The sequence below is a fragment of the Dermochelys coriacea genome, chromosome 24, assembly GCF_009764565.3.
Source record: "Dermochelys coriacea isolate rDerCor1 chromosome 24, rDerCor1.pri.v4, whole genome shotgun sequence".
In the NCBI taxonomy this organism is placed as follows: Eukaryota; Metazoa; Chordata; order Testudines; family Dermochelyidae; genus Dermochelys; species Dermochelys coriacea.
This window is the reverse complement of record NC_050091.1, coordinates 10813340-10839469: the sequence shown is the minus strand read 5'-3', so window position 1 is coordinate 10839469 and position 26130 is coordinate 10813340. Positions and strand designations below refer to the sequence as shown.

At 55.6% G+C, this 26130-nt stretch overlaps 1 protein-coding gene across 3 annotated transcripts in view; it reads left to right on the top strand.

Moving 5' to 3' along the window:
* Positions 1–573: 573 nt before the first annotated feature.
* TAGLN2 (transgelin 2) overlaps positions 574–26130 on the top strand; it is a 28712-nt gene continuing 3155 nt past the window's right edge. Inside the window, exons 1-5 of one of the 3 annotated variants that reach the window (XM_038383255.2) lie at positions 574–598; positions 12813–13005; positions 13414–13588; positions 14250–14352; positions 14886–16039. In XM_038383255.2, coding sequence (XP_038239183.1) covers positions 12829–13005; positions 13414–13588; positions 14250–14352; positions 14886–15027 — 597 coding nt within the window. In that variant the 5' untranslated portion in view covers positions 574–598; positions 12813–12828 and the 3' untranslated portion in view covers positions 15028–16039. Of the gene's footprint in view, positions 599–685; positions 831–12812; positions 13006–13413; positions 13589–14249; positions 14353–14885; positions 16040–26130 lie in introns of those variants that run through there. The other 2 variants (XM_038383254.2, XM_043502111.1) reach the window with 2 other exon arrangements.

Genomic DNA, 26130 nt, shown 5'->3' with positions numbered 1-26130 from the left:
CGTTCGGCGCAACTCCTTGGGGAGGAAGGATAGCTCAGTGGTTTGAGCCTTGCCCTGCTAAACCTAGGGTTGTGAGTTCAATCCCTGAGGGGGCCATTTAGGGATCTGGAGATTGGTCCTGCTCTGAGCAGGGGGTTGGACTAAATGACTTCCTGAGGTCCCTTCCAACCCTGATATTCTATGATCCATGAGGGGGGCACTGTCCTCTGCCAAAAGGCAGGTGATGTGCTCCCCCCCCCTCCATGGGGGCAGGCGGAGAGGCAGAAGGGAGGTTGAGGGTGGGTAGAATCTGCTCTGCGTTTGCTTTTTCAGTGCATGGAAATAGTGGGGAGGTTAAGGCTGAGCCCAGACCTTGACCCCGCCTTCCCAGAGTCCTGTGTCTGGGGATTGCAGCCGGATCCCAACAGGGCGGTGAAAAGCTACAATATTCTCAGGGGTGTGTCGGGAAGGGACAGTCACAGCCTGGCCTCCGGGGGGTTCCCATCGGACAGACGCAGGGGGCTTCCCGCTACACGCAGGAGCAAGCGGCCTCCCTGAACTCAGCGCCCTGCTCCCCTGAAGGTGCCGCCGGGCTCGACCCAGGCTAGGGGAGCTAAAGGCAAGTTCAAAGCGGGCAGCTCTCCCCTGGGGCCTGGCACAACCCAGGCGGCTCTAGCCCTGGAGATCGCCTGACACCACCGCGACCCCCTCAATGCGAGGCGGGCCGGGCCCTTTAAATCCCTTCCCCCAGCACCGCCCCTCTCCCCCCCCCGGACGCTGACATCAGCCCTCAAATAGCCGCGCGGACTGGGTGCGGCCCCATCGCCTCGCCCCAGCTCCAGCTCCAGCAGGTCAGAGCCGCGCTGGGTGGGGCGCCCCAAGCTGCGGGGCCGGGGGGGGGGAATCGAACTTGTCTCACGCTTGGGGGCGAGCGCGGGGCCCCTTAGGGCTGGGGGCTCCTGTGGGTGCCGCGCTCCTGGCAGCTCCGGCTCAGGACCTGGGGAGTTCCCGGGGTGCGGGGCTGTTCCCGGTGCCGGGCCGCGCAGCGGGGCCAGATGCGCCGCCTGCCCCTCGTGTGCAGCGGGCGTTACGCTGCGGGCCCGCGGGCTGGTTGAGCGGCCCCGGCCCCGGCCCCGGCGCAGGCTTCCCACGTGTCAGAACAGCAGCCATCCCCGGGGCTGAAGCCCTGGCTTGGTGTAGCCGGGGCCGGAGGTGGGGACCTGGGGCTCGGCTGGGCCAGTGGGGCTCTTAAGGGTGGTGGCTTTGCTCGGTGCTGCTGCCGGCGAAGGCTGCCCCAGGACCCCCTGTTTGCAGGCCCTGGGGGAGAGGGGGCTGTGGCCTGGCCTGTTAAATCTGCCACGGCTGGAGCGAGCGAACCAGTGGGTCCCCAGAGGGGAGCTGGGTAGGTGTGGTGGCTGCTTCGCCCTCCCAGGGGAGGTCACTGGCGAAGGCCCTTGGGTGCTGTGGGGAAAGTCTGGGTCTCTAGTGCAGAAACTGCTCTCTCCTCGGGGATCGTGACCCCTCCGCCGCCGGCTGGAGCGAGCAGCCTGTTGCTACAACAAACTACTTATAAATCAGGGAACTTCTGCAAACTGGCTGCTGGTCCTGGCTTCAGGCCTGCTCTTCTCCCCCTGCCTTGAGCGCCCCAGCTTGGCAAGCTGCACAGTGGTTACAAAGGCTGGTGAGGGGCTGACAACTTCATGCTCAAAACAGTCTCCCGGCCTGGGCCCTCTTTTCTCTCCAGAAAAGGAAAAACTAGCAGCTCTTCTGGGTCTGACCCAATTCCCCAGCTGCTGGTTGGTTTCCAGGACTCTGCTTCGAACATGGCTGTGAGCAGTGGAGATGTATGAAGCCTTTGCCCTCCCTGAGGGACTGGCCATTTGGAACAGCCACAGCTGGTCCCTCAAGCAGGCTAATGCTGCTTTGACCCAGAGTGCAAATAATGGGTGAGCTCTCCAGCTCTTAAGTCCCTTTCCCCCTGCCGTGGCTGGTCAGGGTGGTGCCTGGCATCCACCCAGTAGCATGCTGTTGGGCAGTGTGGTGTGAAGTGGCTGCACTTCATCCATAGCTTCCAGGTTGCTTTTCTCAGGCTGTGGTGTGAAAATCCCTCATTCAAGAGCTGGGGCAGCCCCGATGCAAGGCAAGGAAGGCCTAGACTAACACAGTAGTTCTCAAAAAGAAAAGGAGTACTTGTGGCACCTTAGAGACTAACAAATTTATTAGAGCATAAGCTTTCGTGAGCTACAGCTCACTTCATTGGATGCATTCCATCAGTACAGTACAGAACAGTAGTTCTCAGGTAGGGATCGGTATACCCCTGAGGGCACACACAGGTCTTCCAGGGGGTATATCAACTTATCTAGATATTTGCCTAGTGTTGTAACAGGCTACACAAAAAGCACTAGTGAAGTCAGTGCAAACTAAAATTTCATACAGACAATGACTTGCTTATACTGCTTGTATACTTCCATTTCAGTGCATAGTATAACTGTATTCCAGTTGAATTATTTTATAATGATATGGTAAAAATGAGAAGGTCAGCAATTTTGCAGTAATAGTGTGGCTGTGGCACTTGTATTATTATGTCTGGTTTTGTAAGCAAGTAGTTTTTAAAGGAGGTGAAGCTTGTGATATGCCAACAAATCAAACTCCTGAAAGTGGGGGACAGTAGCCTGGAAAGGCTGAGAACCAGTGGTCTAGCTCTAGCAGACAGTTTGTATCAATGTAGTTGTTCTGGCTAGGGTGGGGCTCGGCAGTGGCTAAATCAGCCAAGGCCTCTAGTGTAGATGCTGCGCTGCTGGTTTAGAGGTGCCTCCCCTGCTGGCATAGCTAGTTGTGTATGACCGGGCTGCAGCTGTACTCTTTTACCAGTATAACAGCAGCCAGTGGTGTGGTACAGTGGAAGTGGTTCCAGTGCTGTGTAGACCACTCCTGTGGAATGGCCTCCTGAGCCAATGAAGCTGCTGTGGAATTGGACTGGCCCTAGTGGGGGGGGGGGGTGTTTGCTGGCTCCTGGGTTTGTCCTTCTCCAGAACTCTGTGCAGGGCTCTGGGGGCAGGGAGAAGCTATTGCAGGTAACTGGGATGAATGGGAGCTAAATCCATCACTTTGGCCTGTTGTTGGCATCTCTTGTGGGACAGCAGCAAATCCAGATGGGTTCTTGGGAGCAGGCTAGGCTTTCCTGTCCCAGGCTGCCTGATGGCTAGGAACATGTAACAGCCCTGCCTTCAGCATGGCTAACACAGGGAAAAGGTCTTGTCCAGCTTCCAGTTTGGCAAGCTTCAGTTTGGCATGTCTATGTACAGCAGGCCTGGACTTGGGAGGGTGGCAGCATGTCCCAGGGCAGCAGATTAATAGCCGTGTTAACAGCCTGTGCTCTTGGGCTGGAATATTTTATGGGAATCTGCTCACAGCTGAATTGAGGGCCTCCATATAGTGAAACTGCCCCATAAAACAGCAGCTGCTGTTCATGTGAATCGACCTGCTGCGTGCTGGCACCTCTCCAGGGACAGGCAGAGCCGACATTTTTATTCCCATCCGTAATGAGCATCTCTCTGCAGCTGGCTGAGCCTCTGAATGGTGGAGATAGGTGGGTTTGGGGGGGGGGAAGGGAATGTGCCTTCTAAAGTTTCATGAGATGCTGATCTGGCTTATGCATCCTGATTTCACCAAATTCTCCTCTGCTCCCAGGGTGCTCAGTTCTGGGATCTGCAGGTTGGAATGGCTGGGGCCTGCCCTGACTAGGGTCCCAAAACTCTCCTGGGTGGCCCAGCTCTGAGCAGGGAGAATCTGCACCTCTGATGGGGGACCAGAGAGACTCTCCACTCCCCCCACCCAGTAAGACCTTCTGCCTCCCCCACTAGCCCCCCCCCCCCCCCCCCCAGCCAGCAGGCTCCAAAGAGCTGACCTGAAAGCCAAGAGAGCTGCATAGCTCTTGCGCAGCATCTGTATGGGTGAGTCTCCTTGTGGCTTGCCTGCTTGAGGTGCTGCAGGCCTGCTCCCAGCTGGAGCCAGGGTCAGTGTCCTCAAGAACATGGGCTGCAAGTGAGTGGATGTGGGGGTGGTGGGAGGAGGAGTGAGTAGCGTGGGGCCTTTCCTTCTTTCTGATCCCCGTGTGGGACATGGCCTCCCCGCACCTTGGCAGTCTCAACAGCTGAAGCTGCAGGCTCTGTTGGTGCCTCTTAGGGTTACTACCTTTGAAATGCAAAAATATCACCACCCCCCAAGTAAGGTGGCTGCACCCCCAACCACAAGGCAACTCCACAACCCCCCTCCCTTCAACTGCCACTTATAGTATTGAGAGAGTATACTTTTTTATAGATAAGATCAATAACATCAATTTCTTAGTCCTTTGCAGACAGGAGGGGTGGCTGCAATTTCAATTTTAGTCTCTAAGGTGCCACAAGAACTCCTCCTTGTTTTTGCTGATACAGACTAAAACGGCTAACGCTCTGAAACCCACAATTGCTTACTTAAACTGCAAAAGTGGGAACACTGCAGCATCCTTAGCTGCACGCAGAAACTGTTAACATCTGACAGCGCTGTGGGATAGCTGATCCTTAGACCCACACTTTATTTAAAAAAAAAAAAAGCAACAGATTAAATTATTTTTCTGGCAAAACCAGCCAGGCTGGTCCTGCACCAGCCAGGTGGTAACCTTAGCTCCTCCCCCTGGGCTCTTGGGGGTGGGGGGTGACACAGGCCAAAACAGAGCTGGCCCAAACTCCTGGGGAGGAGAGAGGGTGGCTCAGCAGCCAGCCTCTCTGCCCAAGGGCCCAGCAAGGGGCTTGTACCTTCTTTCTGGCTCGCTCCACTCCTTGGCAGCTCTTAGCCAGAGCCCTTCACGTGGGGCGTGTCTGCCCAGACACATGCCTCATGGAGTCCTGTGCTCTGGTGTGCCCACATGAACATGCTGCCCTCCTGGGACTTGAGCATAGCAGGGACCCTGCACTCTTGGTGCCTTTGGGTCTGTGGCTGGCTTGTGTTGTGTTGCCATGGCAACATCCCCAGGGGACCCGCCCAAACTTCCAGGGAGTTTCCTGTCTGGGGATTTCAGCAGCAGCAACTTGCCCTCCCTGCTCAGATGGGGGGTGGGGGGGGCTCAGTTCCCCCAAGGGCTTATCGCTTCCTGGCCACCTGGTTGCTTTCCGCTCAGTAGCATCCTCCCCCAGGGCTGGCTCTCTTGTCTTCCAGCCTCCCACCCCTCGTAGACAGAGTGCTCATATCTCCTGCAGATTCTGTCTGTGGCAGGAAATCAGCCCTGTCTCCACCAATTTCAGTTACTGCTGGTCCTTGGCCTGGAGCCCAGTGCTGCTAATCCTCCTGGGGAGCTGCTTTTCACAGCTACTACAGGCTGGGCCTGATGGGTGCCCTCTTTGCAACTACGCTCCAGAAGCTCAGCTACCTATTCTGTAGCTTCCCAGATAGGGCTACTAACCTGGGCAGGGGCCATTCCAGTCCCCCTTCATGTCTTTTCTGTGGCTTGTCCTCTAGGAGAATCCTTGCCAAGAGCCTCTGGCTAAGCACCAGAGTCTGTCCCACTAATCTTGTGGGAAGTGGGGTGCTCTCCCTCCCTCAGCCCTCTTGCTGCTGTCCAAGGCCCAGTGCAGGCTCTGCCCCACTTGATGTTGCTCTAACTCTGCAAAGCTGCACTCTGGCTGGTGAGCTGCAGCAGAAGTAGGATCTGACTCTTTGGCCACCCCCCGTCTGCCAAGGACTGATCCAAGGTTTGGCATGGGAGTAGGGGGCTCTGGGGATAACCCTCCTCAATTAGCTTCTCAAAGTGCCTGCAGGTCCCACTTGGGGCAGGTGGAAGCACAAAAGAGTGAGTGAGGGAATGTCTACCCAGAGAATGTAAATGATGCAAACAAATCTCCAGCCAGCTTGTGGGTTCTAGCAGTGGCTCCTCACAGCTACCTTACTGCCTGGATGGGACAGGTGCTGTCTCCTCTGCCCATGTTCCCAGTGAAGGGTGTGGCATAGCGCACTGACTTGGCAGCAGCTGGCCCTGTCCCATTGTTCAGTGTGTCCCATTTGCTGCCCATGTCCAGACTGCGAGAGAACAATGGGGCAGCGTAGCCTGATGCTCTCCAGACAACAAGATCCTGCTGGGACCCAATTAAAGCAATGTTCTCGTAGATTTCAAGACCAGAAGAGACGGTTGTGATCATCCACTCTGACTGCTTAACACAGGCCAGAGCCTCCCAGCCCAGAACTGCCAGCTGAGCTCAATGTAAAATCTCCATGTGATGTAGGATCCCCACATCCCTGGCCAGTCTACTTAGTGGCTAATTACCTTTTCCATTAGCACTTTGCTGATTTCATTTTCATGTCATTGGCTGATGTTGCTCATCTGGCTGGTTAGATCTTTGGGTACAGGATGTTGCCTCTGTGCAGGTGTCTGAGCACTTTGTGAAGCTAAATACAATAAAAACTTTATCTGGCATATGGGGGGGGGGAATGAGAGGTGCTGGTTAGTCAAATTCTGGTTAACTAAGAATTATACTTGCAAAGGGAGGGAGTTTGGGTGGGAGGGGGCTGGGGGTTGGGGTGCAGGAGGGGGGAGAGGGTGTAGGCCATGTACAGAGGTAGTGCCCCCTTTCATTCTGCTTACAGACAGGAGGGTCACTATGTCCCATGTACGCCTTGGGAGTATGTGTTCAGGAAGGGAGCATGGTGAATAACCAAGTCCCTGCTTGCTGCTTTCCAGCCAGCTGCCTATCTGCAAGGGCCCTATATCCTCTGGTCCTAGATATGACCATGCACTTGGCTGTGTGGCTGAGGCAGCCCTCCTCTAACCCCATCTATAGTACATGGGTGGGTGTGCTCACATGGCTGTGATGGCTCACAGGTAGGGACTGTTCTGGGAAATGAGGTGATGTAGGTTTTCTTCTTCCCTGACATGCTGGGACAAAGCTGTGTTGTGCCATCAGCTCTCAACACCTGGCAGGATGAACTGGAGAATTGGTGACACCAGCTCCTCTCCTGGCTCTGGTCCAGTTTATGACTAAGTGCTGGCCTGGCAAGCACCAAACAGACCTAACCCCTACTGTAGGGAAACCAAACCCTGCCTTCCGAGCCCATTTCTGCTTAAAGCATCCATCTAAGGGCTGGACTGGGCAGAGTTCCCACATGCCCTGGACTGTCTTGAGCTTGAGAATGTGAAACTAATGGGGGTGTGGGGGGGTGCGCAGAAGTTAAACCCAGCTCAATGAGTCAATGATGAGCAGTGAGTCAGGCAGCATCTGGCCTCCCGTTAACTGGCCCCTTCATGATTCAGCAAGCATGTGCCTGAAAGGAGCTCGATCTGCATAAGTGCTGAAGAGGTGCTGGCTTCCCAGAAACACTGCCTGACCGTCTAACCTGCATGGTGCAAGTGTGGGTGTGAGATGCTCTCTGCAGAGCTGATCTGATAGGGAAGGTGTCTGTTCCCAGCCTTGGCAATGGCAGGGAGTCACCTCATGGCAGCGCTGCCCCAGGTCTCTTTCCCCACTCCCATTGGAGCTGTACACTTGCACTCCTGGACTGTGTGCCACAGAGAGTAGTGTAGTGAACACCAGGTTGTAGTTGAACCCATGCAGCACCTTCCCCCCCCCCAGTAGCAGTGACTGCCTGGAGCCTGGCTAGGGCTGACCTGGGAGGATGATCATGGCTCTGGCCATCCTGATTGGACTGGCTGCTGTTGCCCCCTGAACAGGCCGGGACCCAGGGGTGAGCTAGCCCACTCCTTGTCTTGAGTGCTGGCTGGGAGACCTACCTAGAGAGCTGGGCTCCCTGCATGGGGTGGTGGGGAAGGGGGGACAACCCACCTGCTGCAGTGCAACCTGAGGAGCTTCTGGAACATGCTGAGACAGGACTTGCCCCCGTCTGTTTCCCACTGCCTGGGTGGTTCTGGCCAGCTACACTGAACTGGAAGGAGCTGCCTGCAGCACAGAGGGCTGGGAGTTGGCATGTGGCTGGGAGGGGCTGGAGCCCTCAGGGCTGGCTCCTTTGTGTGACGGGGTCCTAGCTGGGTGTGTCTGCACCCCCTCAGACTGGCTCTCCTGCCTCTTCACACCACCTCTGCAAAGCTGGCAGGTCTGACCCAGAGCAGCAATTCCACAGCTGCTGAGCTGGATCTTCCCTTCCCCCTGCCTCACTCCAACCTGTCAGCCATGCAGGCACCTTGCTGGGGACAGATGGTCTCTACCTCAGTAACGCTGGCTCAGTGCTTGTGGAGGGCAGCCACTGGTGCAGGGGTGAGCAGTGGCTATGGCTGGGGTTTTGGGGACTGCTGAGGACAGGCAGGCAGGGGCCATCAATGAGGAGGGTTGGTAACACTGCTGCTGGGGGAACAGAGCCAGCAGGACGGCAGGTTCGTACTGCAGTTGCTTTCTCAGACAAGCTTTGGGGGTGGCTCAAACCTTTCCCTGTGCCCAGCAAGCTGGGTGAACTCTCGGGGGAGCTGTAGTGCAACCTAACAGCCCCAGGCCTGGTGGGATCTGGGGTTCTGGAGATAACCGGCTCCTCCCCTCATCCCCACCCCAAATGCTCAAGTACTTCTGGAAAGAGCATTTCAGGCCACCTTAGCAAAGGCTCAGGCTGCTGGCTCAGGCCTCTTCCCCAGGCATCTGCAGTCTGGGTGGGGTAGAGTGCCTAGCCTTCCAGCTCTGGAATAGCACCCCTCCCTCCTGTGTGTGACTGGGAACCACATTTCCATCTGGCTTAGCCCCTGGGTCCCAGCCTATGGAGGTGGGAGCCCCTGCCTGGATGGGTGCATGTGCCATTGTGTCTAGAAGAGCTCTCCTTTCTTACCCCTCCCTTGCCATATTGGCACCAGGCTGGAAGGGGGAGGGCCTGCTTTCTGCCACAGGAACGCTGAATGCTGCAGCATCCCTGGCTTGTGGCATCCTCGCCCCTTCCTCTCAGCTGCCAGAGCCATGCATGCCCTGAGCATCCAGCATAGGCTAGGTCTCAGTGACATTGAGGGATCTGGAGGGAACCAAACTACTGACAATCTCCAGACATGATTAAATTGCCAAGTTGCTCAATAGCAATTGTCCCTGGATGGGAGTGATTCACCCTTCCCCCTCCCCTCCCCGCCTCTGGGCCCCAGAGCCATTTCCCAACCCTGGTAAACATTCCATGGGAGGGGTGGGGTGCTGGGTCCGCTGGGCTCTTGCAAGGTCAGCTCCATAATAATGGGTGGGGTGGGGAGCCAGCCTGCTGGGTGCCCATGTGCATCTGGGTTGTGCTGCCCCCTTGTTTGACCAGCTGAGGGTCAGGATTATAAGGAGCTGCCCCTGACTGAGTTGCTGGGGGAAGTGGGCAGGGAGCAGTGCAGTCAGGGAGGACTGGGGCTCTATAAATAAGGGGAATCTCTGGAAAGGTCTCGCTCCCATCTGGCACCAGGGCAGGGACCAGCAAATGCTGATTATTTCCTTCCCAGCCTTCCCTTGGAGCTTCTCCCTTCAGAATGGCTGCAGGAGCTGAAATACCCTCCCTCCCCCTTACCACTTCCTGCTCCTAAAGGTGGTGCCTGTGAGTGGGGTCTGCCATGGACACTGTTTGGGGGTGGGGGTAGGAGTTGCTTGGGTAGGAAGTTCCCTGCAAGGGTGATAAGTTGCTGTCCAGGAAGTGCTGGTGTAGCATCATGGTGGGGGGGGCTGTTGGCTCAGTCCTGCCTTGGGGCTGGCTGGCCTGCAGGATCATTTATTGGGGCTTGTCTGTTCCACCTGGTTTAGTCTAGAGGGTGGTGGCTGTCATCCTGCCCACTTTATGCCCAGCATGGGCCAAAAGTCTCTGCAAGGATAGGCTCTGTTGGTGCCTGCATGCCCTCTCTCCCCACGACTCTGCTAGAACTGCCCTGCAGGCATGGATGGGTACCCAGGCTTGGCACATCAAATGCTGCTGCTTGCTCCCTCCAGGAGCCACAGCAGAACTGCCCATGTTCACAAGCCCTGCAGGGGCCTGCCATGGCAGCCCTGGTCAGAGTTCCTCTGGCCCAGCGCTGCCAGCTGCCCTCCCAATAGTCTAGCCTTCTCTGCAGCTCCTGGGCATGGCCCCCTCTGCCTCCATCTTGCCCATGTGCTGGAGATGCCTGGGTCCTGTGTTGAAGATGACCAGCAACTGCTCCATGTGCAGCCTGCACCTCGGGCAGAGCTTGCAGCTTCTCTTGCTCCCATGTTGTGAGGCAGGAATCCCAAGTCTCTCTCCTTGGCTGAGTGCAGCATTATTGTATGGCACCCTGTGCAGTCTCGCTCTCTCCAGCCCCTGTCTCTGCCTCACTAAGCAACACTCCCCTACTGCTGGTGGTAGTGACACTGGCAGCCCTCACAGAGGTGATGAGGTCTCCTGGTTGAGAACTCCAGCCTAGGCCTCACCCAGAGGTGCAAGCATGATTTAGCAGTGGTTGGAGGTGGAGCAGTGGGGTGAATTGTATCAGAGTTGCAGCTCATTCATCCCTCTTCTTCCCCAAAAGCTTGGTCCCATCTGAGACCCCATCCTGCTACCAGCTGGCCTGGGCAGGAGGAGCACAACAAGTGGGATTGAGATGACCATCCCAGCAAGTGGGGAGGGGCGTGGCACCTATTCCCTTACACAGGCCAAGGGCTGGACTGGCAGCCCCAGCCAGAGGCTCTGCCCTGGCCTGGCTGCATCTGTCCTGGAGCCCTGGTTTCCCCCTAAGGCTCCATGTAGCAGCCTGTGGGGCTGGGTAGCTGCCCGGCCCCTGCAGAACAGCTGCTGGGCTCCTGAGGCAGCTTGGGGCTGGGCCGAGGCTCTGGCACGTCCTGCTTGGCCCCAGCACAGAGCTGCGTTCCAGAGATTAGGGCTGGAATGTGCCTGGCCAGCAGGGCTGTTGACTTTCCTGATGCAGCACCCAGTGTACACGGTGGGTGGGAGAGAGAGGCTCTCAGACAGGCACTTTCCCACCATCTGGAGAGACCTTGGTCCAGGCTGCAGCCAAGGCCGCAACAACTTCTCCTACAATCCTAACCCACCATGTTTTCATCTCCTCTCCTGCCCTGACCTTGCAGAGTGGGCTTTGGCCCAGGAGGCATTTTTGGGTGGGTGAGGGGAGGGGCTGACATGCTGAATCTGAATGATGCTCTGCTGGGCCCAGTGCAGAGGTGCCCTGATCAGTGCTGACCCTATAGTGCCCCAAAAGCTGAAGGGATCCAGTCTTGGAATAGCAGAAGCAGGAACTGGGTGTGGGGAAGGGGAAGCCATATCTGGAGCCCATCCCTGCCACACAGCTTCCTTCCCCTGGGGTAAGGGCCTTCCGAAAAGGCAGCCCTGGGCTGGGGGAGGGGTTATACTGAGTTACAGGAGCACCATCCCTCTGCCCTGCACCTTGTCAGAAGGCAGAGAGTCTCCAAACAACACCCCTGACAGTCAGCTGTAGGGTGGGGCTTCCCAGGGCCTGGTGTGTCCCATGCTGTGGGAAGTTGGCTGCTGGGAGTATCTTTGAAGAGACTCGCTCTGCAGCAGGGGCTTGTTGGGCTGGTGATGGGCCCTGGGCAGGGCTGCCAGGGGAGGGGCAAGTGTGGCAATTTGCCCTAGGCCCCCACGAGAGTTTTCAGGGGCCCCCAGAGTTTTCGGCAGTGGGTCCTTCAGTGCCACCGAACACAACTGGAGTGAAGGACTCGCCACCGCTTCTTCCGCTCCTGGTCTTCGGCAGCGGGGGTCCTTCTGCTCCATGTCTTTGGAGAAGTGTCCCAAAGACCCAGAGTGGAAGGACCCCTGCCACCAAAGACCCTCAGCAACCTGAATCCTCTAGGCAGCCCTGGCCCTGCTCAGTGACCCACTGCAGTGCTGTGATGGGGCCCAGCAAAGGCAGTCCTTCAGGCTGGGGGTCCTGTGTAGGCAGAGTAAAGGGTGGGTGGCTCCATGAAGTTTCTCTGCATGCAGTGATTGGTCTGCAGGTGGAACCTGGGTGCTGAGCTTCCCTCTGCAGGCTCAGATAGCCCCCACTCTGCCTAGATGCAGGATTGGCCGTGGGTGGGTTGGTCCCACTCTTACTGCTATCTGCTCCCAGCCAGGGGAGGAAGGGGGCTCCCTCTGTCTGGAAGGCAACACCAGAAGGGGCCAGTCCTGTTGTGGTGTCTGCCCCTTGCAGACCCTGGGCATTGGGGACCCGGCCCGGCATCAGCACATCATATAGGCCAGCACTTACCTTGGGGCTCTGCCCCACCTGGGGCTCAGAGCTGCAGGAGAGGGAGGAGTGCTGCTGTGCACTCCTCCTGGAGAGAACAGTGTTTGGGGGAGCATGCAGGATGCTGTGCTGGAGACTAGGATCTCAAGCAGCCGAGTCCAGGATCTCCCTGCTGGCTTGAAGTCTTGAGCTGGATGGGAGATGCCCAGACTGCGCTCCCAGGGCTCCCCTCCCTACCAGGAAATGGGCCTAGAGCATGTGCCCCTCTGCTGGGGAATGGACAGGGCTTTCAGGTTGGCTTGCAGGGAGGATGCTGCACCCTCCCTCCCCTGTGACTGTGACCATCCCCAGCACATGCTGCTCCTGCTCTGGTAAGACCTCCCAGCTTTGGGACTGCAGAACAGAGCTGCCTCCCACAGGCAGGTGAGGTCTCTGTCCCTGGCCTTTGGCAGGGGTGCCCCACTGTAGTAGAGACCCCCAAACTCAAAGCAGGGGGGGACTGTTCCCAGGGCAGTCTCTAATCCAGAGCCAGCCAGGATCAACTCTGCCCTGGGATGCCCAGCAGTGGCCAAAGGGGCTGGGCCCTTGGTGCCATTTGGGTCTGGCTGATGGATCCTGCCTCCCCCAGCCTGTGCTGCCATCATGGCTCAGACGGCAGAGGGTGCCTCACTCACCTGCCCTGTCTGTGTTGGCCCTGCAGACACTGCACCATTGCCATGGCAAACAGGGGACCAGCCTATGGACTCAGCTGGGAGGTTCAGCAGAGGATTGACAAGCAGTATGACCCAGAGCTGGAGCAGATCCTCACCCAGTGGATCCTGGCACAGTGTGGGGGCATCCAGCCACCTGAGCCTGGGAAAGAGAAATTCCAGGAGTGGCTGAAAGACGGCACAGTGAGTATCGCTGGGGCAGGAGGATCCCCCTGTGTGCCCCAGCAGCTTGGGCTTCCCAGCATGAGCTGGGATGTCCCTTCCCCTCCAGGGAGCTGGAGCCCCAGGCAATTCCCCCTCCTTGATGGGGCAGTGAGATACAAGCATCCTCCAGGGTCTCTGTGCGGGGGCAGCACAGCTCTATAGACCAGAGGCACCAGGCCCTCCCTGCTGCCCCTTGAGCCTCCCCTAGCAGGAGTGGAGCACACCAGGGCACACGCTGGCTGAGCTGAGCTAACAAGGGGGACTCTGCCCTGAAGTAACCCCCACAGAGGGTCCTGTCCCCAGATACAGGGTGCTGTGGAGGCTGCTACAGAGACCAGCCCAGCATGCTGGCTGAGTCCTGGGTTTATCCTTGTCCTTCCTGCCCAGGTGCTTGGCAAACTCATCAACAGCCTCTACCCAAAGGGCCAGGGGCCGGTCGCCAACACAGAGCCTTCAAACAAGGCCTTCAAGCAAATGGAACAGATCTCCCAGTTCCTGCGGGCTGCTGAGCAGTATGGCATTGCACCCACTGACATCTTCCAGACTGTGGACCTCTGGGAAGGTAGGGAGAGCAGGGGAAGGGAGGGTTGGTCTGGGACATAACTGCCCTGGCTTATGTGGGAGACTTAACCCCTAGCATGGGGCTGAGCAGGGAACCCCTGAGTTGGAAGGTCCACATGAGCAGCCTTCCCTAGATTCAGCCCTTGTGCTGTGCCGAAATCCAAACTCTTCCCCTTCATGGGGTCTGGCTTCATCAGCAGAAAGCTGCCTCCCCAGGCTCTTCTTGTCCTGGGGATCCTCCTCTGGGTGACTCAGCCCATGTATCTGGGTGGCACTGGGTCTCCTGCCTCCATGAGTTAGCAGAGCCCATTTGACCCTTTCCCAGCAGGCTCCACACCTGCTGGGTCAGCAGATGCTTCTGCCAAATGCAGCCAGCCTGGCACATCCAAAGACTGTGCTTGGACCCAGGAGAATCTGTCTGGGGATGGTATTGTCACCATTCTCTGGAATGGCTGCTTATCCTGAACCCTGACCAGGGCTCTGTACAGGGGCCAGATAGCTTGGGGGTGAACTGAGATGAGCAGCAGGCCCCACTGGCAGGTAGGGTTGGGTTACTGAACCCATCCAAGTGTTGCCTGGGCTTGCTGCAGAGGCTGGGCTCTGTGCTGAATGCACCTAGGTCAAACCACAGCACGTCACTCATGGGTTCTCTGCTCTGCCAGGAAAGAACATGGCCTGTGTGCAGAGGACCCTGATGAACCTGGGGGGCTTGGCTGTCACAAAGCAAGATGGCTTGTTCGTGGGAGATCCCAACTGGTTCCCCAAGTAAGTGGTACTTGAACTTCTGAGAGTAACAGAAAATCAGCCCCTCAGAACAGGGTGGGGGGTATCAGGCCAAGCAGATGTGGCCCAGCCCTGGGTGCAGTAAGGTTTGGGGCTCCCTGTCTCTAGCTGACCTTGGAGCCACTGGAAGAGGATTCCACTCTCCAGGCAGGGAGTAGAGCTGTGCAGAGCCACCTCTCCCAGCAGGAGGGCTAGAAATGATGCAAGCACCTCCCAGTGTTCTGCTGCCCCTCTCCCCCAGCCTGCAAGAGGGACTCTGGGGCTCAGTCTGTGACTGGCTTGGGGACTTCAGTACATGGAAGCAAAGTGATTAGGGCCTCAGTCCCTCTACAAAGGAACTCATCCATGTTGGCTCATCCAGCCTGACTGTCCTGGAAGGCCCTGTAGTGTAGCCAATACAACAAAGGCAGAGCTGTTGCTCCTCTTCGGCATGCACTGCTGCCTAGCCATTAGGTGCCACCCAGGTGCTCTCCCTATGACCCATCTGGTCTGACTCATGTTTTCTTCACCCCCAGGAAATCCCAGGAGAACCGCCGTGACTTCTCTAAAGACAAGCTGAAGGAGGGTCAGAACGTGATTGGGCTGCAGATGGGCACCAACCGGGGTGCATCGCAAGCAGGCATGACAGGCTATGGGATGCCACGCCAGATCCTCTGATCAGCCCAGCATGGCAGCACTCCCTCCCCACCATCCCTCCCCCCCCCGGGTTTAATATATTTGTCTACAGTCTAGAAAATTGGGGAGTGGTGCCTTGAACACTCCCTGCAAACCATCACAGTGAAACAGGCCAGGGCCTCATGCCCTGAAAGTCTGTATTCAAAGCTTCCTATCCCAGCACCATGAACTCCCCCCAAACTGTCTTGCACCCTAGTTCTGTAGGGTCCAAACTCCCATTTCCATATTGACCAAATGACTGTCTAGACTGACATTGGGACCAATCAAGGCTGCCCCCTCCCATCCTGCCATCAAAGCAAAGTGCCAAAGCTATGGCTGCTAGCCAGTTCTCTCCTCCCTGGGGCTTGGGGCTCTGCCTGAAGCAGCAAACCCACTTCTTGCATTCCAGGTACCCAGGCCAGTGGCTCTTGCTGATCTGTCAATAGTCTTAGGACCAAAAATCTCCTTTGCAGGGCTCAGTCTACCTGTTCAGCTGTAAGACCTGCTAGCAACTGTCTTGTCTCTAATCCTGCACGTGTGCTGCAGAGTGGTCTGTATTGTCCTGGAGTAACTCTCCTGTGCTAGTAACGAAACATGTAACATGATGTCCCAGGCTCCAGTAGCTGGGATGGAGGCAGAATGCTGCCCAGTTGGGGCTGTGAAGAAAGGGCTGCAATACCCTGCCCTGTTGCCCCTGGGGCTTGGGATAGGGCATTGTCAGCCAGCTGGTCCAGGTCCTCCCTCAGGATTAGGTGCAGCTGTGTGCTGTGCTCTCCCAGGTGGAGGAGCTAGGAAGTGCCTTGCATCTGTAACACTGGGGCTGGCTCTAACACCAGGGGGCCCCAGTGCTCCTGGCTGACTTGTGGTTTGACCCTAACCCTAGCTGGTCCAGCAGTGTTGCATGCCCAGCTCTGGAGCTAGGCTGTAGCTGTCACCTGTGCTCTGATCACTCTGACTGTGGAATGTATCTCTGAGGTCACCAATCAGAATAAAGGTCACCCAAAACTTGTTTATACCCCTGAGTCCTTGTGTGTGATGGGGAAGCCTAGCACAAAGCAGGGTGGGGGTGGAGGGGTGGCACTGGGGTCTGAGCAGCTCATTCAGGGTTGGCTTAGCTGTCAATTCTCACGGACACTGTTGGGGCCGCAAAGAATGAAATGGCAGTGCAAGCAAACGGCCACCTCTGCACGGCCTATGGGAAGGGGGAGCACAGGAAGGGTTAGTGCCAGGACTCTGTTCAGGCTTGGGTCCCTCTGTGCTGGAGGGAGCATGAGTTGGTGGAGACCAACTGGCTGCTCCTATTGGCCCAACTTCCTCTGTCTAGGACACACGAGAGGCCCCCTGAAAGGGGGTGAGGCCAGACTTTCACTGGTGGGAGCAGCCTGTTGGCACTAGGCCCTTACCCAGCTGGGCCTCTGCTCCTGTATTGAGGGGCAATCCACAAAGGATCAGGCATGTCCATGCAGAACAGCCTGTGCCTTCAAGCAGGTGGACCGAGTGGGAGGGGCCATCTGCCTTGGCTGTGCCATGGCCTGTGATCTCTAAGAGGATGAAATGGGCAAAAGGGGGAGATGGGAGTAATTACCTGGGCATGCTGTAGGGGCTGCAAGAAGCAGCCTGCTGCCCAGCCACTGTTACAGTAATGGCCAGACAGCAGCAAGCTGAGCATGGTGTGTGGCCCATCTTCCCCCCCACCAGGATTCTTGGGGGGGGGGGGGCAGGGGGTGTCCAGAAACCAGGGCCCTCAGTTTTGGAAGCCCCTATTGGGCCCCTAGATAATGGGGCAGCTCCTGCCAGGAGTCGCCCTCACCTCAGCCTGCTGAGTCCCTTGGTGATTGTAGGCTCCGCAAAGTGGCAGGATGCTCTTGGTGGTAGAATGGGTGTCTGGGTGGAGTCCTGATCTCTCGTGGGCTGTTCATCTGGGTGGGTTGCTCAGCACCAGGTGTAGAAACTAGCTGTGGTGGGGCACCAGCTCTGCTCCCAAAATACTGGAGGGGGCAGTCCCTGGAACTGTTTTTGCTTCTCCCCTCTGGGCTGCTTTGACCTAGGGGTGCTGGGTAGCCCATCTACACAGGCACATCTGCTGTTGCTGGGACTCATTGCCCTTTACAGTGGGCAGTTGGCTTAGGAGGAGCCAGTCACCTCAGGCCCTGGCAGTACATGGCAGGTTTTTCTGCGTTTGGGTCACTCTGATCCATGGTGTTTGGGGGGTGCCTAGCTCTGAGAAGCTGCAGAGAGTTAATGCTGCTGCAGTCAGGATGGGCTGCTCAGAGCAGAGGCTAGTAACCCTGGCACAAGCTGGCAGCCTGGATATCTGTCTTCTACAGGTTGTGTGCAGTGGCTTGAATTCTCAGAAGCAGTGGCTTGCTCTGGCTCTGCTTTGGAGCTGTGTCCAGCATGCTCTGCACTGCTGAAAGCAGCAGCTTGGGCTGCAGTAGAATGGAGTCTGGTTTGCTACTTAATGTACTGGCCAGGGCAGCAGGAGATGTGGCACCTCCCAGCTCTGCACGTCTTATCTCACTCAGTCTGTCACTCTGCACAATAGAGGCAAGTGACCCTGACAAGGGCCTGGCCTAGCATGGTCAGGGCAGGGCTCTGCTCAGAAGGGCAGCCCCAGCCATTGTTGGGGTGTGGAAAGTTAATGATATTAGCAGAGCTGCTGCCCACACCCCAGCTCTGGTGGGAACAAGGTTTGTATTGTAGCCAGGGCTTGGGCCTAGCTCACTGCCAAGAGCCTGCTTCGATCAATGCATGTACTGCCTGGAGCTGAGGGCTGCAGCAGGCCTGCCTCTCTCCAGTCACCTATCTGGGAGCTCTGAGTTCCTAGCACTTGGTGAGGACAAACTGACCCCACACAAAAAGAAAGACTTGTGGCACCTTAGACTAACAAATTTATTTGAGCATAAGCTTTCGTGAGCTACAGCTCACTTCACTGGATGCACACAGGCTCTTAATCCTACCCCCACCAGGCAGACTGCCCCTTGGCCCTACTCAGCTACAGCCAGTAGAGCCAGCCCCTATCTACCTGCTCTGGCTCTGGTTTAGGCCTCCCAAAAGACAGGCAGGCCCTGGGGCCCCTCCTCAACCATGGTGTGGTGTGTATTGAGCACTGTGGGAATTGCAAGCTATCACTTTAAGACTGGGGTGGTGGGGTTGCCTGGTCCTGCTTGCAGGCTCTGGGGATCAGAAGCAGAGTCAGTCTAAAAAGATCAACTTGGAGCAAGGTGGGGTGAGTTGTGCCTTGCTGCCTTCCACCCTCTGAAGGACAGGAGTGGGTACCAGGGGGACCCTGGCCCAAGCTCTATCTTCTACAGGTTGGGTGCAGCAGTCTGAATTCTAGGAAGCAAAGTGGCTTGCTAAGTTCCAACACTCCCAGAAGAGCATTTGCCTTGGTGCAATCTGCCTGCATGTGCATTGCAAAGTAACACTAGGCAGCACCTGGCTCTGGCCATGCTCTCACCCCAGCCACAGCCAGTCCAGGAGTTCCAGTTGGAACAACCCTCAGCCAGGCACAGTGAACACACCCAGCTCCCATGGCCCATGCTCAGAACCCTGGGCACATTCTGGGGCCTTTACAAGCAGCAGTGAATATACCTTCGACACCCTGGGGTGCAGGCCCCCCACCCCCCTGAGGAGCTGTAGTGGGCCCACCTCCAGGGGATCCCAAGTCAAGGCACCACAGCCTGTGTTTTCCCGTATCCTGGATCTGGGGAAAGCACCGCCAGGGGGGCGAGTATGCCCTCCCACCATCTGCCCCTGCAGCCAGGCTGATCCTGCAGTCGCTGCCCCTCCTGCTGGCACAGTTTGTGCTAGCTCATTGCAGAGCCTGATACCAAAGGCATTTGCAGCCCTCTCAAACCTCAGGCTGAACATGCAGCCACCTTCCAGGGCAAATATTTACTCTCGACACCGTGTTGCCTTAACAACTGACCAGCCTGGCTCAGGGTCCCTGCAGCCACCAGCCAAAATTCTTCCTGAGCAAGAACCCCTGGTGGAAGGCTCCCTGTGGGTGCCAGGGCAAGGCCACCCATAGGACTGGTGTAGCCTGGCCCTAGGGCATGGTGCTGAGGAAGTGGCCAGCCACAGAGAAGGCCCTGCTCTGGGTCAGCACTGTTAAACCATGACTTAGCTGGGCTAGAGCAGGGATTTGATGCAGGTTAAACCCACTCAGGCCACAGCTGCTGTGGCCAGGCAACCATCATTACCTGCCCCAGGCAGGCCCCTGTTGCTGAGCTGTGGGTCAGGCTGTTGGGTCATGGATGTTACCATGCTGGCCTGATCCCCTGCTTCTGTTGCCATCATTTATATCAATGCCAAGGGTGTGCAAAGCACCACCTGCTGACCTGGCAGCGCTTTGCATGGCTGTGAATGCCTGCACACAGGGTGGGTGGAGGGCTCAATGGGAGCAGATGGGTGGCCCTGGATGGGGGGAAGGGGGTCAGCCCCAGACCCCCTTGTGGCATGTAAGGGAGTAGAGAGCCCGGCCTGGGGGGTGGGGGGGCAGCTCCTCCCCTCGCTTGGAGTCTTGGCTCCAGGGATGCATGTGCTGGCAGACTGTCCCTGCTGCATGTGTGAGTGGGTGCTGGGGGGCGGCAACAGGCTCAGGCATGGTTCCATGCTGCAGCAGACAAGGGAGATGGCAAGGGATGAGACGGGGTTTGTACTGCTTTAATGCTATAACTTTGAACCCAGCACCACTGGACCAGGCCGGCCTCTGGTGCGGACACCGCAGTCCTGGGGTGAAGGGCCGTGGGCTGGTGCTATTCCTCTGCAGCATACCCTTGGCCGGTAGAAGGCCCCTTTAGCCTAGTCTAACTAAGGCCCCAGAGGGGGCTACGCTGATTTCGCTCAGTAATACTCACATCCCACCACCATCATGCCATCCCTGCAGAACTGGGTGCGGGCCTGGCCTGAGACTGATGGGCCCTTGCTCCAGCCCTGGGGAGGGGGCAGAGAGCAGGGAGGAGAGACCCAGCTGGGATGAGGGGTGACTGGGGAAGGGAACAGAAACCAGCAGGGTCACAGCAGCAGGATAGGCACAGAGCCACCCCCTCCTTACAGGCTCCCCTGGCTGAATTGAGACCCCCTGCAAAACTCCAGAACCAGCTGATAGGAAGAAAGCTGGGCTGGGGGGGGGGGGGGAGCGTGAGGACAGGGCAGGGTGTTTGCACTCAGCATGTGTGCACATGTGGTGGGTGTCAGGATGCGTCTGTTTGCTCTACTGTCATTGGTGCACATCAGCTCACCTATGCGCACTGGCCAGACACAGAGGCCAGCTCCTAATCCTGTCTAAAGAGCCCCTGGTCAGCAGTGAACCAACATTCGGGCTGGGTGTGAGGCTGGGAGCAGCGGCAAGGAGGTGACACAATAGCCCAGTGAGTCATTTCCTTTCATTCACGTAGTGGAAAATCATTGTCAAGGGCTGTCTGGGGCAGGCCCTCAGATCAGAGGCACTCGAGTGTATTGGAGTGAATGAGACATTCCCAGTGCAGGGGAGGGGAAGGGAAGGGAGGATATAAAAAGGCCCAGCTCCAGCTTGCATGTGTGTGCTCATGTGCGTACACACTGTGACCCAGCATTCTCTCGAGGACCCTGGGAAAGGGCTGGGCTGGGCCTCCGGCCCCAGGCGGGAAGCGGGGCTGATATTCCCACCTCCGTAGGGCTGTCAGGTTTCCTCATCCCCTGAGTCATCAAGAACCAGCTCTGCCTCTTGGCAAGGGGCAGTGTGATGAGCCCCTGTTTTCAGTTGTGCTGGGTCTGGCATTACCCTGCAGTCCCCCTGGCTCCCTCTACATTGCAATAAAAGGCCCACTGCAAGGCTTCAGCTGACTCAGGCCTGCAGGGCTATAAAATTGCAGTGAAGATGTTTGGCCTGGGGGCTCCGGGCCCCATGGTGGGGGAGGGTCTCAGAGCCCAGGAGTCCGCCCAATAGCTATGCTGCTATTTTTAGCCCTGCAGCCCAGGGCTGTGAGACTTGGTGCTGCAGATTGTTTTATTGCTGCATAACCGTTCCCCCTCAGTACGGCACCACTGCACTGGCCAGAGGGGGCGCTAGCTCTGCACTGTCAGTGCAGGGTGGGCTGCTGCTGAGGTGCTGTTTGAGGGGTGCTGCTCTTACTGGTTTTAGACATTCGGGCTTTTAGCTACAATCGGGGTGGGGGAAGTCACAAACCCTACTGAACCAGGACAAGGCTTGGCAGGGAATTTGCCTGGCTTGGGCTGACATTTCTTTGGCTTCTTTAGCAGCATCTTGTGCTGTCCCCAGTCACTGACCTGACTGGCCTCATTAGGGCACCTGTCTCTTTGGCACATTCACAAGAGGAAGCCAGCTCAGCAAAAAAGTGGCTGGGATGCTATGGAACAGCAGCTTGCTGGGGTCAGGGTGCCCCTCCATGGTCTCACAGACCAGGGGACGCAAGGAATACCCTCTTACTCTGGGGTGAACATGTCTGACTGCCCCACTGCTGGACAAACTTGCTGACAGGGGAGGGGCATCTCATGTTGGGGCACTTTGCAAGAAGGTGAAAGAGATGGGATGGAGTCAGCCTCTTTTGGGGAGAGCTCAGTCTGTTTATACCCAGCATTTGAAGGGTTAACAGTGCACCTGTTCCCTCCTCAGTGCTGGCCATCAGCACAGGGGCTCTGGAGCCCGCAGCCAGAGCTGCAGGAGCTAGAGCACAGAAACCAGAGTCTTTGGCATAGGCCCCAAGTCACCCATTGCTATGTACCTGCCCCTTATGCCTGTGATACATTCAAGGAGGCAGACACCAGCTCATGCCATGCAAGACCCAAGGAGTTAAAGAGAGACCAGGCAGCTGTCTGAATGGGTCAGTCAGGACCATATGATCCAACTGTTCGGTGAAGATCCTCCACTTCCCCTTTGAACAAAAACTCCATGTTGTTTTCAACCTGCTTCTAGGGTGTGAACTTCATAAGACTCTCCAGAACCAAATGCCACAGCCCTGCCCAAACCCAGAGCATTGCACCCCATTCCCCCAGGAGCCAGGTAATCTCTACTATGGGCATTTATGAGGCATCACCCAGGAACTGAATTCCCTAGCCCACAGGTGGGCAAACTTTTCGGCCCGAGAGCCACATCTGGGAATATAAATTGTATGGTGGGCCATGAAAGCTCACAAAATTGGGGTTGGAGTGTGGGAGGAGGTGAGGGGTCTGGCTGGGGGTGCGGTCTCTGGGGTGGGGCCAGAAATGAGGAGTTCAGGGTGCGGAAGGGGGCTCCAGGCTGTGGATAGGATGTGGGGGGCAGTAAGGGCTCCAGTTGAGGGTGCGGGCTCTGGGGATGAGGAGTTTGGGGTGCAGGAGGGTGCTCCGGGCTGGGAGCGAGGGGTTTGGAGGGCAGGAGGGGGATCAGGCCTGGGACAGGAGGTTGAGGCATGGGGGGAGGCTCAGGGTGCAGGCTCTGGGCGGTGCTTACCTCAAGCGGCTCCCGGAAGCAGCGGCATATCCCTTCTCCGGCTCCTATGTGGAGACGCGGGCAGGCAGCTCTACGCGCTGCCCCATCCAGAGGCATCGTACCTGCAGCTCCCATTGGCCACGGTTCCTAGACAATGGGAGCTGTGGAGCAGCGCTTGGGGTGGGGCCAGTGTGCAGAGCGGAGTCCCCTGGCTGCCCCTATGCACATGAGCCAGAGGGGGGCCATGCTGCTGCTTCTGGGAGCAGTGTGGAGCAGCCCTTGACCCTGCTCCCCAGCTAGAACGGGGCAAGCCCCAAACCCTGCTCCCCAGCGGGAGCTTGAGGGCTGAATTAAAAAGGCTGGGGGGCTGTAGTTTGCCCACCCTAGCCTCTGCACTTTCCATAGATACTAAGGCCAGAAGGGACCATTGTGGCCTCCTGGATACCACAGGCCATAGAAGTTCCCCAGAATAATTCCCAGAGCAGAGCTTTTATAAGAACATCCAATCGTGATTGAAAAGTTTGTCAGTGATGGAGAATCCACCATGACCCTTGGTAAGTTGTTCCAATGGTTAATTAGTCTCAGTTAAAAATGTACATCTTAGTTCCAGTCTGAATTTGTCTAGCTTCAATTTCCAGTCACTGGGTTGTGTTAGTCCTTTCTTGGCTAGACGGAAGCCCAGTGTCAAATATTTGTCCCCATGTAGGTTCTTACAGATTTTAACCAAGTCAACCCAGAACCTTCTTGTTGTTAATTAAGCAGCTGAGCTAGGAGTGGAGCCTGGGCTGCGTGCTGGAGAATGTGGATTTCCAGCCCAGCAGCAGGACACACCTTCATGATAGCTGCAGCCCTGCTCTATCAGCCAGACCCTGTCACAGACCAGAACAGCTCAGTTAGGGGGCTGGGATGTTGCAATCAGGACAGAAGTTAGCAGCCGCAAGGCCCCAGCACAGCTTTTTCATACAAGGAGAGTGAAGTCTGTTCCAGGCAGGCCCAGTTCACACTGGGAACACATGATATAGGCTCCTTCCTCTCTTACCTCTGGCCAATTCCCTGCCCCTGAGAGAAAAGGCAGGCTTCCTGCTGCTGATGTATGCCATAAGCATGGAAATTGTGGGAGCTCTCCACAAGGTGGGTCTGAGTAGGCGTGCTGCTAAGCTCTCTGTAACCTAACACAGATAGTGCTAAAAGAAAAGGAGTACTTGTGGCACCTTAGAGACTAACAAATTTATTAGAGCATAAGCTTTCGTGAGCTACAGCTCACTTCAATCGGATGATCTCTGCAGGCCTGGCAGGACAGAGAGTGTGCAGCTTGAATGCCCCATATTCTTCTCCTTGAAGGGGAGGTGTAGGGTGTGTGTGATTTGAACCTAGACAAGGAACTTAATCACAAGCCCATCCTCTCTCCTTAGGCACATCAACCCTCCAGGACCCAAAGCCTACTCTGCCACCCCCTCCTTTCTAGATATTTGTTTGGATTCCTGAAGCCCTTTAGGGTTCAGGTGCTGGCTCCCTTATACCCATCTCCCTCTCCCGCAATATGCCAGTGAGATCCAGCTGTCATAGATTCATAGATACTAAGGTCAGAAGGGACTATTCTGATCATCTAGTCCGACCTCCTGCACAGCGCAGGCCACAGAATCTCACCCACCCACTCCAATAGCTCAGACATGGGTGAGGTTTTTCATAGAGGTCCTTAAATCATGGTTCAAAGACTTCAAGGAGCAGAGAAGCCTCCCTCAAGTCAACCATGCCCCATGCTACAGAGGAAGGCGAAAAACCTCCAGGGCCTCTCCAATCTGCCCTGGAGGAAAATTCCTTCCCGACCCCAAATATGGCAATCAGCTAAACCCTGAGCATATGGGCAAGATTCACCAGCCAGATACCCAGGAAAGAATTTTCTATAGTAACTCAGATCCCATCCATCTAATATCCCATCTCAGGGGATTTGGCCTATTTACCCTGAATATTTAAAGATCAATTACTTACCAAAATCCCATTATCCCATCATACCATCTCCTCCATAAACTTATCCAGTAAAATCTTAAAGCCAGATAGATCTTTTGCCCCCACTGCTTCCCTTGGAAGGCTATTCCAAAACTTCACTCCTCTGATGGTTAAAAACCTTCGTCTGATTTCAAGTCTAAACTTCCTGGTGGCCAGTTTATACCCATTTGTTCTTGTGTCCACATTGGTGCTGAGCTTAAATAATTCCTCTCCCTCTCCTGTATTTATCCCTCTGATATATTTATAGAGAGCAATCATATCTCCCCTCAACCTTCTTTTAGTTAGGCTAAACAAGCCAAGCTCCTTAAGCCTCCTTTCATAAGACAAGTTTTCCATTCCTCGGATCATCCTAGTAGCCCTTCTCTGTACCTGCTCCAGTTTGAATTCATCCTTTTTAAACATGGGAGACCAGAACTGCACACAGTATTCTAGGTGAGGTCTCATCAGTGCCTTGTATAACGGTACTAACCTCCTTATCCCTACTGGAAATGCCTCTCCTGATGCATCCCAAAACTGCATTAGCTTTTTTCACAGCCATATCACATTGGCAGCTCATAGTCATCCTATGATCAACCAATACTCCAAGGTCCTTCTCCTCTTCCGTTACTTCTAATTGATGCGTCCCCAACTTATAGCTAAAATTCTTGTTATTATTCCCTAAATGCATAACCTTACACTTCTCACTATTAAATTTCATCCTATTACTATTACTCCAGTTTACAAGGTCATCCAGATCCTCCTGTATAATATCCCGATCCTTCTCCGAATTGGCAATACCTCCCAGCTTTGTATCATCTGCAAACTTTATTAGCACACTCCCACTTTTTGTGCCAAGGTCAGTAATAAAAAGATTAAATAAGATTGGTCCCAAAACCGATCCCTGAGGAACTCCACTGGTAACCTCCCTCCAACCTGACAGTTCGCCTTTCAGTAGGACCCGTTGCAGTCTCCCCTTTAACCAATTCCTTATCCACCTTTTGATGTTCATATTGATCCCCATCTTCTCCAATTTAACTAATAATTCCCCATGTGGCACGGTATCAAATGCCTTACTGAAATCTAGGTAAATTAGATCCACTGCATTTCCTTTATCTAAAAAATCTGTTACTTTTTCAAAAAAGGAGATTAGGTTGGTTTGGCACGATCTACCTTTTGTAAAACCATGTTGTATTTTGTCCCATTACCATTGACTTCAATGTCCTTAACTAATTTCTCCTTCAAAATTTTTTCCAGGACCTTGCATACTACAGATGTCAAACTAACTGGCCTGTAGTTACCCGGATCACTTTTTTTTTCCTTTCTTAAAATAGGAACTATATTAGCAATTCTCCAATCATTCGGTACTATTCCTGAGTTTACAGATTCATTAAAAATTCTTGCTAATGGGCTTGCAATTTCAGGTGCCAATTCCTTTAATATTCTTGGATGAAGATTATCTGGGCCCCCCGATTTAGTCCCATTAAGCTGTTTCAGTTTCGCTTCTACCTCTGATATGGTAATATCTACCTCTATATCCTCCTTCCCATTTGTCATGCTACCATTATCCCCAAGATCCTCTTTAGCCTTATTAAAGACTGAGGCAAAGTATTTGTTTAGATATTGGGCCATGCCTAGATTATCCTTAACCTCCACTCCATCCTCAGTGTTTAGTGGCCCCACTTCTTTCTTTGTTTTCTTCTTATTTA